This window comes from Antennarius striatus, chromosome 3 (genome assembly GCF_040054535.1).
Source record: "Antennarius striatus isolate MH-2024 chromosome 3, ASM4005453v1, whole genome shotgun sequence".
NCBI lineage: Eukaryota > Metazoa > Chordata > Actinopteri > Lophiiformes > Antennariidae > Antennarius > Antennarius striatus.
Genome location: NC_090778.1, coordinates 27608897 through 27623606, shown reverse-complemented (window position 1 = coordinate 27623606; position 14710 = coordinate 27608897). Strand labels below are relative to the sequence as shown.

The 14710-nt window shown below is 42.5% G+C and overlaps 2 protein-coding genes and 1 long non-coding RNA gene across 3 annotated transcripts; 1 reads left to right on the top strand and 2 right to left on the bottom strand.

Moving 5' to 3' along the window:
• On the bottom strand, window positions 1–3394 carry LOC137593203 (actin, cytoplasmic 1-like). The gene is made up of 9 exons (XM_068311863.1): window positions 3267–3394; window positions 2323–2447; window positions 2116–2244; window positions 1849–1959; window positions 1639–1723; window positions 1332–1493; window positions 1066–1257; window positions 782–963; window positions 1–503 (listed from the first exon to the last, which is right to left on the bottom strand). The coding sequence occupies exons 2-9, from the start codon at window positions 2443–2445 to the stop codon at window positions 360–362; spliced, it is 1128 nt and encodes a 375-aa protein (XP_068167964.1). The 5' UTR covers window positions 2446–2447; window positions 3267–3394; the 3' UTR covers window positions 1–359.
• Window positions 3395–4180: 786 nt separating this feature from the next.
• LOC137592918 (uncharacterized) lies at window positions 4181–10233 on the bottom strand. Its single transcript, XR_011035048.1, has 5 exons — window positions 10125–10233; window positions 8550–8612; window positions 8342–8392; window positions 7662–8238; window positions 4181–7275 (listed from the first exon to the last, which is right to left on the bottom strand). It is a non-coding gene; the product is annotated as an uncharacterized lncRNA (long non-coding RNA).
• Window positions 10234–12179: 1946 nt separating this feature from the next.
• On the top strand, window positions 12180–14605 carry LOC137593149 (L-rhamnose-binding lectin ELEL-1-like). Its single transcript, XM_068311781.1, has 7 exons — window positions 12180–12417; window positions 12516–12841; window positions 12995–13030; window positions 13516–13566; window positions 13733–13874; window positions 14184–14347; window positions 14459–14605. Exons 2-7 carry the CDS (start codon window positions 12811–12813, stop codon window positions 14485–14487), a joined length of 453 nt encoding a protein of 150 aa, XP_068167882.1. The 5' UTR covers window positions 12180–12417; window positions 12516–12810; the 3' UTR covers window positions 14488–14605.
• The last annotated feature ends 105 nt before the right edge of the window (window positions 14606–14710 follow it).

Here is a 14710-nt window from a genome sequence, read left to right as displayed (position 1 = left end):
TGGAAGAACAGATTTGTTTACAAAAAGAATGGTGTGCTACAGGGAGACAATACAAATGATTTCATGATGTGAGCTTCAGACTGACATCTAGTGGACCATTAGACAAGGAAAACGATCTACAGCTTGTTACCACCATGACAACTGCTAGTAATAAAACAAGTGTAGCAGATGCCACTATTTTTCACCACTTTGTCGCTCTTGTCCATATCCTGACTAGTTAAATTTTATTGAAGTTGTGGTATCAGCATCCAAATACTCTTTCTGCACCAGTTAGAATATCAGTTCCAGCACACAGATGATGCATTTCACAGGATCCAGTTGGCATCATTGTTGGATAGTCGTGTCAGATGAGGAACTTTCTAGAAGCACTTCCTGTGGACGATGGAGGGACCGGACTCATCGTACTCCTGCTTGCTGATCCACATCTGCTGGAAGGTGGACAGGGAGGCCAGGATGGAGCCACCGATCCAGACGGAGTATTTCCTCTCTGGGGGAGCGATGATCTGGAGGATAGGAAAAGGAAAGTGAGCACTGATGCCTCGAGTCCAAATATAAACTTTGACCAACCAGATCTGATTGGCTTCATGCCAAAATATTTGAAAGATTTGGTTATGATGGAGGAAAGAACTGAACTGTGAATCAGTTCTGACAAAAACGCAACTTTGGAGCATTTCCTGTCATTAAACTTCAGTTTAACAAATGTTCTACATTGAAAATGTAGTTTAGACAGAACAGGCCTCTGAAAAGCTTCATGGGTCTGCAACAGAAAATTAAAGCCCACCTTGATTTTCATGGTGGGTGGAGCCAGGGCACTGATCTCCTTCTGCATACGGTCGGCGATGCCGGGGTACATGGTGGTGCCACCAGACAGCACGGTGTTGGCATACAGGTCTTTACGGATGTCCACGTCACACTTCATGATGCTGTTGTAGGTCGTCTCATGGATGCCAGCAGACTCCATTCCTGAAGACGTAGATGGAACAAGACATTTCATATTTGCTGCACGTTTGGTAACAATCAGTGGAATAAAACCACAATAAAAATGAGACTGCCCAATTTACCCACCCAGGAATGAGGGCTGGAAGAGCGCCTCGGGGCAGCGGAACCTCTCGTTGCCGATGGTGATGACCTGTCCATCAGGAAGCTCATAGCTCTTCTCCAGGGAGGAAGAACTAGCTGCTGTCTGCATTTCCTGCTCGAAGTCCAGAGCCACGTAGCAGAGCTTCTCCTTGATGTCACGCACGATCTCACGCTCAGCTAGAGTTAAGACATACAAGTTAGAACCGCAAAATAGAAAATAACTGAATTCCCTTTGGACCATCAAACTCCACCTGTGGTGGTGAAGCTGTAGCCTCTCTCTGTCAGGATCTTCATCAGGTAGTCGGTCAGATCTCTGCCAGCCAGATCCAGACGGAGGATGGCGTGAGGAAGAGCGTAGCCCTCATAGATGGGTACGGTGTGGGTGACACCATCTCCAGAGTCCATCACAATACCTGTGAGAAGAGAAACACTGAGCCGCAGTTCTACTTATTGCCACTAGGTGATACTCTAACACAGCTTAATGCCAAATAAAATGCATGACCTTAAGGTCTGTGGGAAACTTAGGAAAGATAAGGTTGGACAGGTCGGATGTCTCACCTGTGGTACGACCAGAGGCGTACAGCGACAGGACGGCCTGGATGGCCACATACATGGCAGGACTGTTGAAGGTCTCAAACATGATCTGGATCAGACAGATGACAGGTGTCACTGGAGAACATATCAACTTCAGGCCTGCACTTACAGTTCCTGACTTTGACTATGAAATTAGCACATTTAGAACATTAAACAAAACGGTTGTCAACACACCTGTGTCATCTTCTCCCTGTTGGCTTTGGGGTTGAGGGGAGCCTCAGTCAGCAGGACAGGATGCTCCTCAGGAGCGACACGGAGCTCGTTGTAGAAGGTGTGATGCCAGATCTGCAGGACAGGAGAGAAGATCATATAATCAGTAAGCTCCTGACCAGACTTCAGTGGAAAGGTGAAGGAAGGAACCAGAACCCCAGTGAGGATACGAGCAGCTGGAGATGAAAGTTAGCAATTGAGAAACTATCTCTACCAACATGTAATAGTCACCTTCTCCATGTCATCCCAGTTGGTGACGATGCCGTGTTCGATGGGGTACTTCAGGGTCAGGATGCCCCTCTTGCTCTGGGCCTCGTCTCCCACGTAGCTGTCCTTCTGTCCCATTCCAACCATCACGCCCTGCACACAAACGCAGCGTTACGATCACTCTTCACCTTCATACATCTTTTCCAGTGAGGACACACGACGTCTCCATACCTGGTGTCTGGGGCGACCCACGATGGATGGGAACACGGCACGGGGGGCATCGTCTCCGGCAAATCCGGCTTTGCACATGCCGGAGCCGTTGTCAACAACGAGAGCAGCAACATCGTCATCCATGTCTGACAGGAAACAACAAGTCATGTGATTATTCTCAGCAGAACCCAACGAGACACCCCTGATACCCATTATTGTCAACATCTGTGGGTTCTCATTTATCCAGGTCAGAGCTGTTCCAAGAACTGCAGGTGGTCCTCATTGACTAACATTTAAGGATTTTTTATAAAAGTCAGTCAACAAGGTTTTAAATGAGGACTTAATCCCTCCAACAGGTTTGTGTTAATTTATTTGGCCTCCAGCGTTGTGGAATGATCGCTTGCAGATCAGATCACACATGTGCCGCAAACGGAAATTGTGAAATCATGTTGTAAAAGAGATCAGAGGAGGCGACTAACGCTTGGTTCCAAATGAGGAAGGGGAAGCTGGACTGAGGAGGAGGAGCAGCCCCTGCATAAAATACCATCACATCTTTCAGGGAAGTAAAGGTGTGGTCGTGGTAATGCAGTTTAGTGGGTCATTCATAAGGTTTTGGTGACAATTTTATGAATCTCTTCTTTCTACATATTTAAGTGTTTTTTTCAAGTTTTTAAACTTCTGTTTAACTGCTGGTCAAGACTTATATTTTTGGTTAGTCAATATTTTTACAAGATTTCAATCACAACTTATAGATCAGTTAAAACAGGCGTAAATATTGGTGAAATGTAAAAGTCTTGATGCAAAGGGTTTTAAAAGTTTTTCAGCTTCAGGAAATCATATTTTCTCAAGTCGGTTGTTCAAAAGCTTCAAAACGTCACCTGGGTGACATCATCCTCGTTAACATGAGCTGTAAATGTCTTAGCTGTTCAAAACGAAAGTTGAAGCATCCAGAAACGGTGTCCTACCTGGGCAGGTGAGCGTCAGGCGCGCGTGTCGTGGGTGAAGTCTCACGTGTGTCTCCGCTCCGGTCGCCAAATGCAGCAACGGAACCTCAACCGCAGCGGTTTTATTGACGCTCAGTTGTGGCGCTTTGTCGGCGTTATCCATAAAAGGTAACGTTCCTTGAACTTGCGCTCTGATTGGTCCAGGTGAGCAAGACACTTAGGGTTCAATCTGATTGGCCGGAGCTGGTATCTGTCAAGGGGAAGCGCTATGGAACCGGTTCGAGGTGTTCCAGTGTTCCAAGGCTCCAAGGAGAACCGTGATTGGTCCATCACAGCAGATGGTACAGATGTGTAGGTGACATAAGTTCTTTCTCATGTTCTGGTTTGAAAATTATGTGCAGAACATTTTATTCTTACAAGGGATAAAAGAAAAACGAGCAGTAATAAATAACTTTTCAACCTGAAACTCATGAACAGGAACTTGTGGAAATAGTTTCATTTAGTGTAAAATGCAGACCCTCCTACTCATTTCTGTTATGTGGCGTTCATGGGTAATAAAACTGTGGGAATTAAAATGAACTTTGCTCCAGGAGAAGTTCAAACAAATAAACATGGAAGAAGTGAAAGTTGGGGGCTGTGTTCTAACTGAAGCAGCTGTTAGTGATAAAGAATAAAAGTTTTCTTTTCAGTCAAACTGACCAAATCAAAGAACTTTGAAAGCAAACTTATTTTAAATCAAATAGAAAATTCATACAAGTTTCAACATTTAAAGTAATAAAATTTCTTTCATTGGATGAAAAACTATAACCAGACTCAGTCAGACTTTTCGCCACAGCCAGGATTTAGACAAGTAGAGAGTATTCTTTTTCAACTATTATTATTATTATTATTACTAATTATTTTCTCTCTTAGACTTGTAGCACATTCTAATGTCTTGCCACATGTTCCTCTCTGAGCACACATAACCAGGTTTAAAGCTGGTTTGACAAGTTCAGGGTTCATTCTGATCATCTCTTCAGCGATGTTGAGGACGGCTCTTTTGTTTTCACACACATCGTTCTCGATCTTCTTAATGTTGTGTGGTCATCGGCAAACATGCGGTGGTGTCTTCATCCACAGGCTTCAATGAGGTTCTTCATACTCCAAGTAGCTTCATCCACCTTGCCTGTGCTGATGGTCAAGGAGTGTCTTAAAGGGGTCCTATTATGTAAAACACCCCCTCTCCCTGGGTAAAGGGCGTGTTCATCCCCGAGGTGATTTTCTTTGTATCCAGGGCTAAGGTAGAAGTGTTTCGCAATGTCGTTTCTCCGAGATAGACGTGAAAGTTGTTCAGTTGTTGATTGTTCAGATCATCAGAAGTGCTTAAACTCTGTCCCAGCCAAAGAAGAACAGAAGACAATGTGGTTACATTTCATTTTTAATAACCAGTTGATTAGATTTCTTGCAAGTATGTTTGTCTGTACAAACCACTTCACTTCAGCTTGCTTCAACAATGAGGGTCAGTACAAACGAGGCTTTGCCTTGACAGAATCTAATAAAAGGATCACTCCCCACCAAGCAACTGCAAACAGGGTAGTATCGCCACTTTTTTACAATCTTTTTACAGTTGCTTATGAGTATGGTGAAGTCACTTTATATGTGGCTAGGTAGTTAGCTCCACTTCAGACAATCATTGTGTAGCCTGCATGTGTGTGGGCTCATGCATGTGTTCACATTCAGTGTATCCTCAGCATCATAGTGAACACATGCAAAGTGTTGCTACATTTTATCTAACTTACAGTTGCTTTTATATATGATGAAGTCATCTTGTATGTAGCTAACTACTGTACTTAGTTTCGGTTTTGATCAGTGTATGTGCAGCCTGCTTATATGTGTGCATGTGTTTGCGTTCAGTGTCTTTGGCGTCATAGTGAACCCATGCAGATGTAAGCATCTCCACATCTTATCTACAGTCGCTATACATGGTGAAGACATCTTGTATTTTGCTAACTATTTAGCTTTGCTTCTATCGGTAAATGTGTAGCTTGCTTTTGTGTGTGCGTGGGTTCACATTCATTGTGTCTTCAGCGTCATAGTGAATCCACACAAGTAAGTGTCGCCAAGTTTTTATCTTATTTACAGTTGCCTATGAGTGTGGTGAAGTCATCTAGTATTTGGATAACTAGTTAGCTCCACGTCAGTCTGTGTGTGTGTAGCCTGAATGTGTGTGTCTGTGTGTGTGTTCCAGCTGGGTGTGTCCTCACCGTCATAGCAAACACACGCATTTTCATGTCACCACGTTTTATCTAATTTACAGTTGCCTATGAGTATGGTGAAGTCATCTAGTATTTGGCTAACTAGTTATCTTCACTTTGGTCCATGTACAGGTATGCATAGCGTCCTTATGAATTTGCGTGAGTTCCCGCTCGGTGTGTCTTCAGCGTCATAGTGAACACACACATAAGTAAGTGTTGCCACATTTTAACTTATTTACAGTTGCATATGAGTACGGTGAAGTCATCTAGAATTTGGCTAACTAGTTATCTTAACTTTGGCCCATGCACAGATGTACGTAGCTTCCTTATGTATGTGCTTGAGTTCCCGCTCAATGTGTTTTCAGCGTCATAGTGAACACACACATAAGTAAGTGTCATCACGTTTTTATCTTATTATGGTGAAGTCATCTTGTATTTGGACAACTAGTTAGCTCCACGTCAGTCTGTGTATGTAGCCTGGATGCGTGTGTTCCAGCTGGGTGTGTCCTCACCGTCATAGCAAACACACGCAGTTTCATGTCACCACGTTTTATCTAATTTACAGTTGCCTATGAGTATGGTGAAGTCATCTAGTATTTGGCTAACTAGTTATCTTCACATTGGTCCATGTACAGGTATGCATAGCGTCCTTATGAATTTGCGTGAGTTCCCGCTCGGTGTGTCTTCAGCGTCAAAGTGAACACACACATAAGTAAGTGTCGACACGTTTTAACTTATTTACAGTTGCATATGAGTAATGTAGCCGCAAGATGACACAAGCCAGTGTCTTATTGTGCCGGTCCTAAGCCCAGATAAATACAGAGGGTTGTGTCAGGAAAGGCATCCGACGTAAAACTTTTACCAAATCAAACATACGAATCAAAGAAGAAGACAGTTGCATATGAGTATGGTGAAGTCATCTAGAATTTGGCTAACTAGTTAGCTTCACTTTGGTCCATGTACAGATGTGAATAGCATTCTTATGAATGTGCGTGAGTTCCCACTCGGTGTGTCTTCAGCGTCATAGTGAACACACACATAAGTAAGTGTTGCCACATTTTAACTTATTTACAGTTGCATATGAGTACGGTGAAGTCATCTAGTATTTGGATAACTAGTTATCTTTGGTCCATGTACATATATGCATAGCGTCCTTATGTATGTGTGTGAGTTCCCGCTCAGTGTGTATTCAGCTTCATAGTGAACACACACATAAGTGTCGCCATGTTTTAACTTATTTACAGTTGCATATGAGTACGGCGAAATCATCTGGTATTTGGCCAAGGAGTTAGCTCCACTTCAGATTTTGTATATGTAGTTGCATGTGCGTGAGTGTGTGTGTGTGTGTGTGTGTGTGTGTCTCGCCACATTTTCTGGAGAAAGAAAGTCCATTGAAGAAAGTCCATTGAAGGAGATGAATCGCTCCAAAGTGCTGGCAGCCAATCAGTTAAATTTATAATTGCAAGAATGAATTGCGTGAGATGAGAGGGATGAGTGTTGGAGGTACACGTATGGAGCGGTGCTGCTCGGGTTGCATTGCGGCAGAAAGGGAAACTAGGCAGATGTGGCGTGCTCTTCAAACAGGTCTTCATCTCTGATCTCACGGCCTCCACTGACAAACTGAGGAAGTTTGGGGATTTCGCTGTCGTTTACAGGATTCCTCTGCAAAGTTTCCATGGTTGCCACGCATTGTCTGGATGTCTTTTGCTCATGAATTTGTTTATCAAGAATGAAGCTTGCAAGTCTTTTCTGTTCATCCTGGTTTTTCCCCAGCAGGACAATCCTGAATCCAGATGCTGTAGGACAACAGAGAGAGTTACCTACAGTCACAATGAGACAGATAAGACATGAAGTTAAAGCAGAGAAACGGAGGAGGGCTGGGTAAGAGAGCAGGGACAAAGTTGTGATTCCCCTGCAAGCTGGAGGCCATGGAGTTAAGACTTAAGAGTCAGGCAACAGCACCGGTACATCACCAGCAGGGGGCGTTGTCGCAGCATGAACGGCTCATGCATTGGGAGGGAGATTCTGCAAGTTGATTGTCACTCACCCTCCTCTAGCGCTGCCAACGTCACTGGTGTTTAAATGTAAAGGACCGCACAATGGGCATCGAACATATCCCCTTCATTTGTTCATAACTAATAAATCCATTGCTAACAAACTCAGCAGATTGTTTTGTTCGTACCTTTGACTGAAGGCTGTGTTCCCCTCTGCTCCGGGTTTTGGTCTTCCAGTGCAGCTGAGGCATCACAGCATCCGATGTCTTTTCTGATGTGACACAAGCAGGCCAACGGTTCTGGACCAGAACAGGTGTTTAGTTCCAGGTGTGGGTTTTCACATGTTTGGATCATTTCTTCACCGGGTGGCTGTTCCATATGTTTTCCTTCTCCAAATTCAGATTCTCCCCGCTGCGGGGGGGTCATATCAGCACCCATCTACTGATTGGTCACCAAAGAGTTTCAAGAGCCATTAAATTGTGTTTGTGTTCTTCAGTGGAGTCTTCAAACTGTAGAAGCAGAAGGAAGACGAGAGGTCCAGGACCAGAGAGTCTCACAGTTTGTCACAAGTTCCCCAAGTTTGTGGAGAGATGTTGAGACGCAGCAGATCCAGTGTTATAATGAGAACAACGTCTTTCTCCTTGAAGCCTCCTCTGACCTCCTCGTCTGAATTTATGTCAAACCGAGTCTCTCCCAGCATGAGCTCTCCTGGTGAACTCCTCTCAGACGTGCTGCCCCCCAGCAGAACGAGCCCCTGCTCGGAAACTGTGAAGATTTTAGAAAAGATTAAAGCATTTATCCACATATAGTTTAAAGTCTTGTCCCTATAGAAAAATGCAACACAGCAGGACAACTTAGTTTGACCCACGTTCAGGTGGCAGGAATTCTAAACTGTTTTGCCTCAAAACCGGAAGATCACCTGTGTACACAAGGAAGCGCAGCTGTTAGGTTATGTGGTGACACGTAATCGATAGATCATTGCATGTTAATCACACTGATGGCATTTAAATTTCCAGTGCAAAGTTTGATCCTAAATCTAAATGGTGAATGAACAGAAACATCCTGACAGGACTCACCTGATGCCTTCGCAGACATCCTGTCACACTGCAGGAGACGTCAGAGGCAGGAATCATTTCTTCCTGAAGACGGAATAATTACAATGTAAAATAATTAAAGATGACTTTTATTAGTCGAGGCCACACTGACTCAAAACCCCCCCCCCAAAAGATTTATATAAAGTAGAAATCATTCTGATAATAGCATTAGCCCCCAAGAGACAGCGAAAGACCAACGCACAAAAACTTGGACTTGTGAACATGAAAAAAGGAAGGTAGAAGTTCTATGGCTGTGGGGGCCGTTACGGAATAAATGAGTCTTCAGTTTGCTACACGAAGAAAGCAGAAAATAACACCAAAACGACAGTAGTAATAAGTTTCAACAAGGATGAATAAAAGGGTTGGAACTGTCCACAACAAAAGACCATTTTAATGATGGAGTCTGCTTTGGCTTTAGCTTCAGCTTTAGCTTTGTTGATCAGTGACTGCAGGAAAAAGAACATGGTGCTGCCATGGATACCAACATTATCCACACATAATTATACTCCTGGACTGATTTTTCTACTCAGGTTCGAACTTTGAGAGTTTAAAGACGACATTAAATTGTGAAAATGTTCATGGTTGTCTGAGAAAAACGTATATTAATTGTGTAGTGAGGGGTTCTACAGCCATAAAGCATGTATAATTGTAAAACATTAAAGATTAAATCACTTTTATTATCCACACTTGTACATGCATATATACATGTATATATATATATATATATATATATATATATATATATATATATATATATATATACATACACACATGCATGTATATGCATGTATATATATATGCATGTATATATATGCATGTATATACATATATACATGTGTATATATATATGTATATATGTATATATATATGTGTGTGTGTGTGTGTGTGTGTGTGTGTGTGTGTGTGTGTGTGTGTGTGTGTGTGTGTGTGTGTGTGTGTGTGTGTGTGTGTGTGTGTTAGTTAGAGCACACAAACACTGCTTACCGGCCCCTGCACAAACACAACACACTAGGGGCCTGTTGGCATGCAATTAATAAGCTTACCACGTTGCAGATTTTGTCGATTGTGGGTTATTTTCAGGACATAACTCCACTGTACTTAAAATTTTCCGGTTCTGATGAACCTTTAGACGTATCACTAAAACTACAGAACATTTCCTCTCCTCCACTGCTGCATTCTATTTGTGGGTGACTTGTAGGACCGGTTTTCAAGAACTTTCTTAACATCCAGTGGATTGACTAAAACAACTTTCGATGGCGGATTTTCCAGAAACTAGATTACAGTATTAACTTTGAATCAGTACATATTTCTCATTTATTTCACTAATATTTTTATTTCTCTTAAACTGACTGAAGGTCTGCAATTAAATAAGCAGAATCAATTTAGTATGAGTTGCTGTAAACATATTTAAGCGAATGCGAATGCAATTCTTCTTCCTTAATAATCTGAAATGTGGATTTCCATGGAAATGTCGCATATCTTTGACTGCATATTTATATAAATCTGGATGAACGTAAAGTTTTTCTATTTTTTTAGATAAATTTATCTGGCGTTTACCTGAGTTTGTGGGCGAGATGGTGGGTTCTGATCCTCGGGTTGCTGATAAATCAAGTGATCAATGGCGATAAAAGCTATCAATAGATATGTCCTCTGTTGTCTCGGGTGAGATTCAAATGACGGAAGTGTCTGTCAAACAAAGTCTAATAAATGTGAGGTTTGCTAAACTCCACCCACAAGCACACAGATTACTTTGTCCATTTAAAACTACAATTTCCACTTTACAGCATTAAAGTGGGAACAATAAAATACAAAAATATATCAATGGCAATATGAAATGTGAAATATGCAGATAGTTTGGTCAAAAGTACAACTAACAGCTGACAGGTGTGCGTCTGTCAGACAGGTGTGAGCTGTCGTGCAGAGCGACAGCTGATGGCAGGAATGATCCCTGAAGATGACATCATCTTCTAAAGACGAGACGCATGTGATCAAATACAAGTTAAAAAAAATAACAAACATCCTCCTAAAGGTATACAGATGTGTACAGTTATAACTAACACATGATTACAGTATATACCGTGACAGCCTGTGACAGCGGAAGAATCGATATTGACAATGGATGGATCATTATATACCGTTATAAAATACTCCTAATGCAGGGCTGTAGTGAAGGTAGGCTGATTTCCAGGACTTCAACAAACACTATGGCTGTGTGGTCAGGCACAGTGAGAAACACTCAAAGACTCCAATGAACTGATTTATTGCTTCTTTCTTTCGTTTGGCAGATGCATGAAAGGATTTGAGGCTGACGTCAATCAGTGCTGGTTTGTACGCAGCAGTTCGTCACGCAGACAAAGAGGATTACAGGCACCTGATTCCACCAGGTGGGAAGAGAGCACACACCTGTTCTCAGTCCAATTCATCATTTCTGCTGCCTCAAAACTCCTCCTACTTCCTGATCCTCCTACCATCAGCTCCTCCTCTGAGCCCGCTCTTCACAGCAACCGTACAGTATAACCTACTGTAGTATAACCTACTGTATTACACCCTACTGTAGTATAACCTACTTCATTACACCCTACTGTAGTATAACCTACTGTAATATAAACCACTGTATAACACCCTACTGTAGTATAATCTACTGTATTACACCCTACTGTAGTATAATCTACTGTATTACACCCTACTGTAGTATAACCTACTGTAATATAAACCACTGTATTACACCCTACTGTAGTATAATCTACTGTATTACACCCTACTGTAGTATAACCTACTTCATTACACCCTACTGTAGTATAACCTACTGTAATATAAACCACTGTATTACACCCTACTGTAGTATAATCTACTGTATTACACCCTGCTGTAGTATAATCTACTGTATTACACCCTACTGTAGTATAACCTACTGCATTACACCCTCCTGCAGTACAACCTACTGTAATATAAACCACTGTATTACACCCTACTGTAGTATAACCTACTGTATTACACACTACTGTAGTATAACCTACAATATTACACACTACTGTAGTATGACCCACTGTAGTATAATAATCTAATAACCCTACCCATCTGTCCTCGGTTCCTACGACAACACGTGTATCCTACCATGTTTCAAAGAGGCGGTTCCTCACCGCTCACATCTTTATCTCATGATTGACTTGTTTATTCGTATGTTTGAACTTTGTGCTCTAACCCGTTTGGTGAAGTTTATCAAAACTAACATGAATTTCTTGTTGAATGTTCTGACCTGCTGAAGCCGTTCCAGGTCACGGGGTCAAGGCTTCCTAAATATTCAAATTCCACGCAGAAAAGTCCCAACTGGATTTGAAACCAGGACCTCCTCACTATGTACCAACAGCCCCAACCACCAAACATACCAACAAACAAATGTGGGAACTAATGAGTGTAAGGCTGTGTGTGTGTGTGTGTGTGGGGGGGGGGGGGTTATGTAACCGTGTTGGAGCTGCTGCAGACCACGCTGGTATTTATGAGTCTGCGCGACCACCTGGACGTCTTCAGGAAGCTGCTGATGCATGTTGGGACATTTCTGGAGTGTTTGGTGTTGTGGTGGTCCTGAACAACAATTACCTCGACACCATGTTTGTTTCTTCTTGTCCTCTTCAGCAGAAGATGGAACTATATCGACATGGTCATTGTTCCTTTAACTGTAACAGTGAACGTTAAAAATACAAAGTTTTAAGATACGAAGTAAACCTAAATTTGTTGTTTCTCTTCCTGCGGTGGCTGTTTGGGATAGAAGGTCTTATGAGTTGGAGAAGATCTGATCCACTGTGGGAGCTTCAGATCTTTAGGAGCCAACTGAGGTTTTAGGAATTAAGTGGTAAGTCCCTGTTTGTCCTGGAGTATAAATGAAGCTATAAGGCCTGGAAAATATACACATGTTATGAATGTGGGCCTGTTTCCACTCCCTGACAACAGATCCAGATGTTCTTTTAAGTTCTAAGCTGCTTAATGAGGACGACAGAGGAGAATGAGCTGCAGCTGGGATGTAAAGTGTTAAAGGTCCTGAAACCTGTGGATTTATGGAGCCCTCTGCTGCAGCTCCTCACAGTTTTACACGTCGATCACATCTGGGTCAGGAGGCCCTGCATGCCTGCGGCGATGGGACAGGCGTCTGCAAGTCTGCTGTCAGGACGGACGCATAAATACCCGGACGCCCAGATGCTGCTCTCAGAACCTCTGCAGGTGGAAGAGGAGGCTGGGAGACGCCGACATGGTTCCTGCCAGGCTGGTCGCGTTGGGCGGTGAGTTTCCTCTCTGCTTACGGCGACATGACAGTGGATTATTTTACCCTTCAGTCTTTATATTATTTACTTTTTGTTTTAGAATAAAAATTTCAAGGATGCAAAAAAATCTTGCTGCAATAACCCAATAAATTGTGGGTGTTGTGTTTTCAGTGCTCGCTGCCGTTTGGTGCTTCACTAGTGCTGCTGGTGAGTTTTTTCAATTAAATCCCTTCTGTCCGTGACACAGAATGCAACATGCTTGGTGACGAAATTTTTCATAGCAATATATCCGATTCTTTGATTTTTTTTAGTAAATAGATTTTTTTGCATTGCATTTAATCATCATTAATTATTCGTTTATTTCCTCGTCTGCGTTGACAGCGTAAAAACAGTTGTGAAAATGTATAATTGTGTTGCAGATGTGTATTCATATTATATACGACTATATCACAACATATTACAACAAAAAATGATTATAAAATCCGTAAACGTGTTTATTTTTCATAAACTCATCTTTAAAAAGTTTTCAGGAGAAAACTGGAGTTTTTAAGGAAAAAATATGTCAAATAAATAAATAAAATACAATTAAAGTCTTCTAAACTCACCAGAACACATGATGATGATGATGATGATGATGATGATGATGATGATGATGATGATGATGATGTGTTGACTGGCGTGTGTTTTAACAGTGGGCGAGGTCGTCTACGCCTGTCACAACAACACAGCTGTGATGTCATGTGGTAAGAAAGCTAAAACTTATTTAATTGTTACGACAACTAAAACCTGGATCAATAAATCAAAACAACCACCTCAGGGACTAAGAGTCGGACGTGTAAAAGAAAAAACATCTTTAAGTTAACAAAAATCTGTTTGAACCTGATTCTGTGAGCCGTTCTCCTCCTGCAGATGTGGGCAGTAAAATACAGCTGGAACACATCCTGTATAAAGTCGGCGTGGGGACGAGGTGTGGGGAGGGAAAAAGTCAGCCGGACGACGGCCCTGACGTCTACTGCACCTTCCCCTGGGCCGAGATGGTGGTGGAAGATCTGTAAGGAAACCCACTGTGGAACCGATCCCGTGGAGATATCACCACGGATCAATAACACGATTATTACTGGATAGTTTGAAACAGAAGCTCCTCCTCTGACCGGTCTCTGAAGTTTAAATACTGATGGAGATTCCTCAAATTCCGCTGTAGTCTGTGTCCTGAATATGATGGTTCGGGGTGGGTTAGGGTGGGTTTAGTGTTGGATCAGGTTGTGTTAGTGTTGGATTCGGTTGGATTAGTGTTGGATTCGGTTGGATTAGGGTGTGTTGATGCTCCAGATGCATTCTGACCGTGTCCGTCTGACTCCAGCTGCGGGAACAAGAGGTCCTGTGAGGTTCCGGTCACTGAGTGGGTGTTTGGTGAATATCCCTGCAAGGAGCAGACCAGATACCTGGAGGTGTCCTACACCTGCGCCAAGCCAACCCCACCACCCCCACCACCCCCACCTCCACCAGCTCCAATCAAGCCTGACTGTATGCACACACACACACACATGAAAACACTACAATCACTGAAATCAGTTTTCCATGAATCAATGTATCTGTGATCGATCAGTTCTCACCACTGCTTCTGTTTCTCTGCAGGTGAAGACAAACCCGCCGCTGAAGCCTGAAGCTTTGAGAGGTTTTCCTCGCTGTGGGTGGACAGAGCAGCCAATGACGTCAGACTTTCTATTTCAGTCATCGAGAGCATTCATAAGGAAGAATTTACATCAATAAAAAGCCTCATCATTGTGACAAAGATGGTTTCCAATGATTTTCTTCGTATCTTCAGTCTTTAGTTAAACTTGAAGCTTCTATGGCCTTTAAACACATTCTGAGCTTTAATCCAGATAT

Bases quoted from the DNA above. Each gene is read 5' to 3' on its own strand.
- LOC137593203 (XM_068311863.1), bottom strand. From the start codon at position 2,445: ATGGATGACGATGTTGCTGCTCTCGTTGTTGACAACGGCTCCGGCATG. The intron at 2,245-2,322 runs GTATGGAGACGT...GTTTGTGTGCAG, and splicing joins TGGGTCGCCCCAGACACCAG to GGCGTGATGGTTGGAATGGG. The intron at 964-1,065 runs GTGGGTAAATTG...CTACGTCTTCAG, and splicing joins CTTCCAGCCCTCATTCCTGG to GAATGGAGTCTGCTGGCATC.
- LOC137593149 (XM_068311781.1), top strand. From the start codon at position 12,811: ATGGTTCCTGCCAGGCTGGTCGCGTTGGGCG. The intron at 13,031-13,515 runs GTGAGTTTTTTC...GTGTTTTAACAG, and splicing joins GTGCTTCACTAGTGCTGCTG to TGGGCGAGGTCGTCTACGCC. The intron at 14,348-14,458 runs GTATGCACACAC...GTTTCTCTGCAG, and splicing joins AGCTCCAATCAAGCCTGACT to GTGAAGACAAACCCGCCGCT.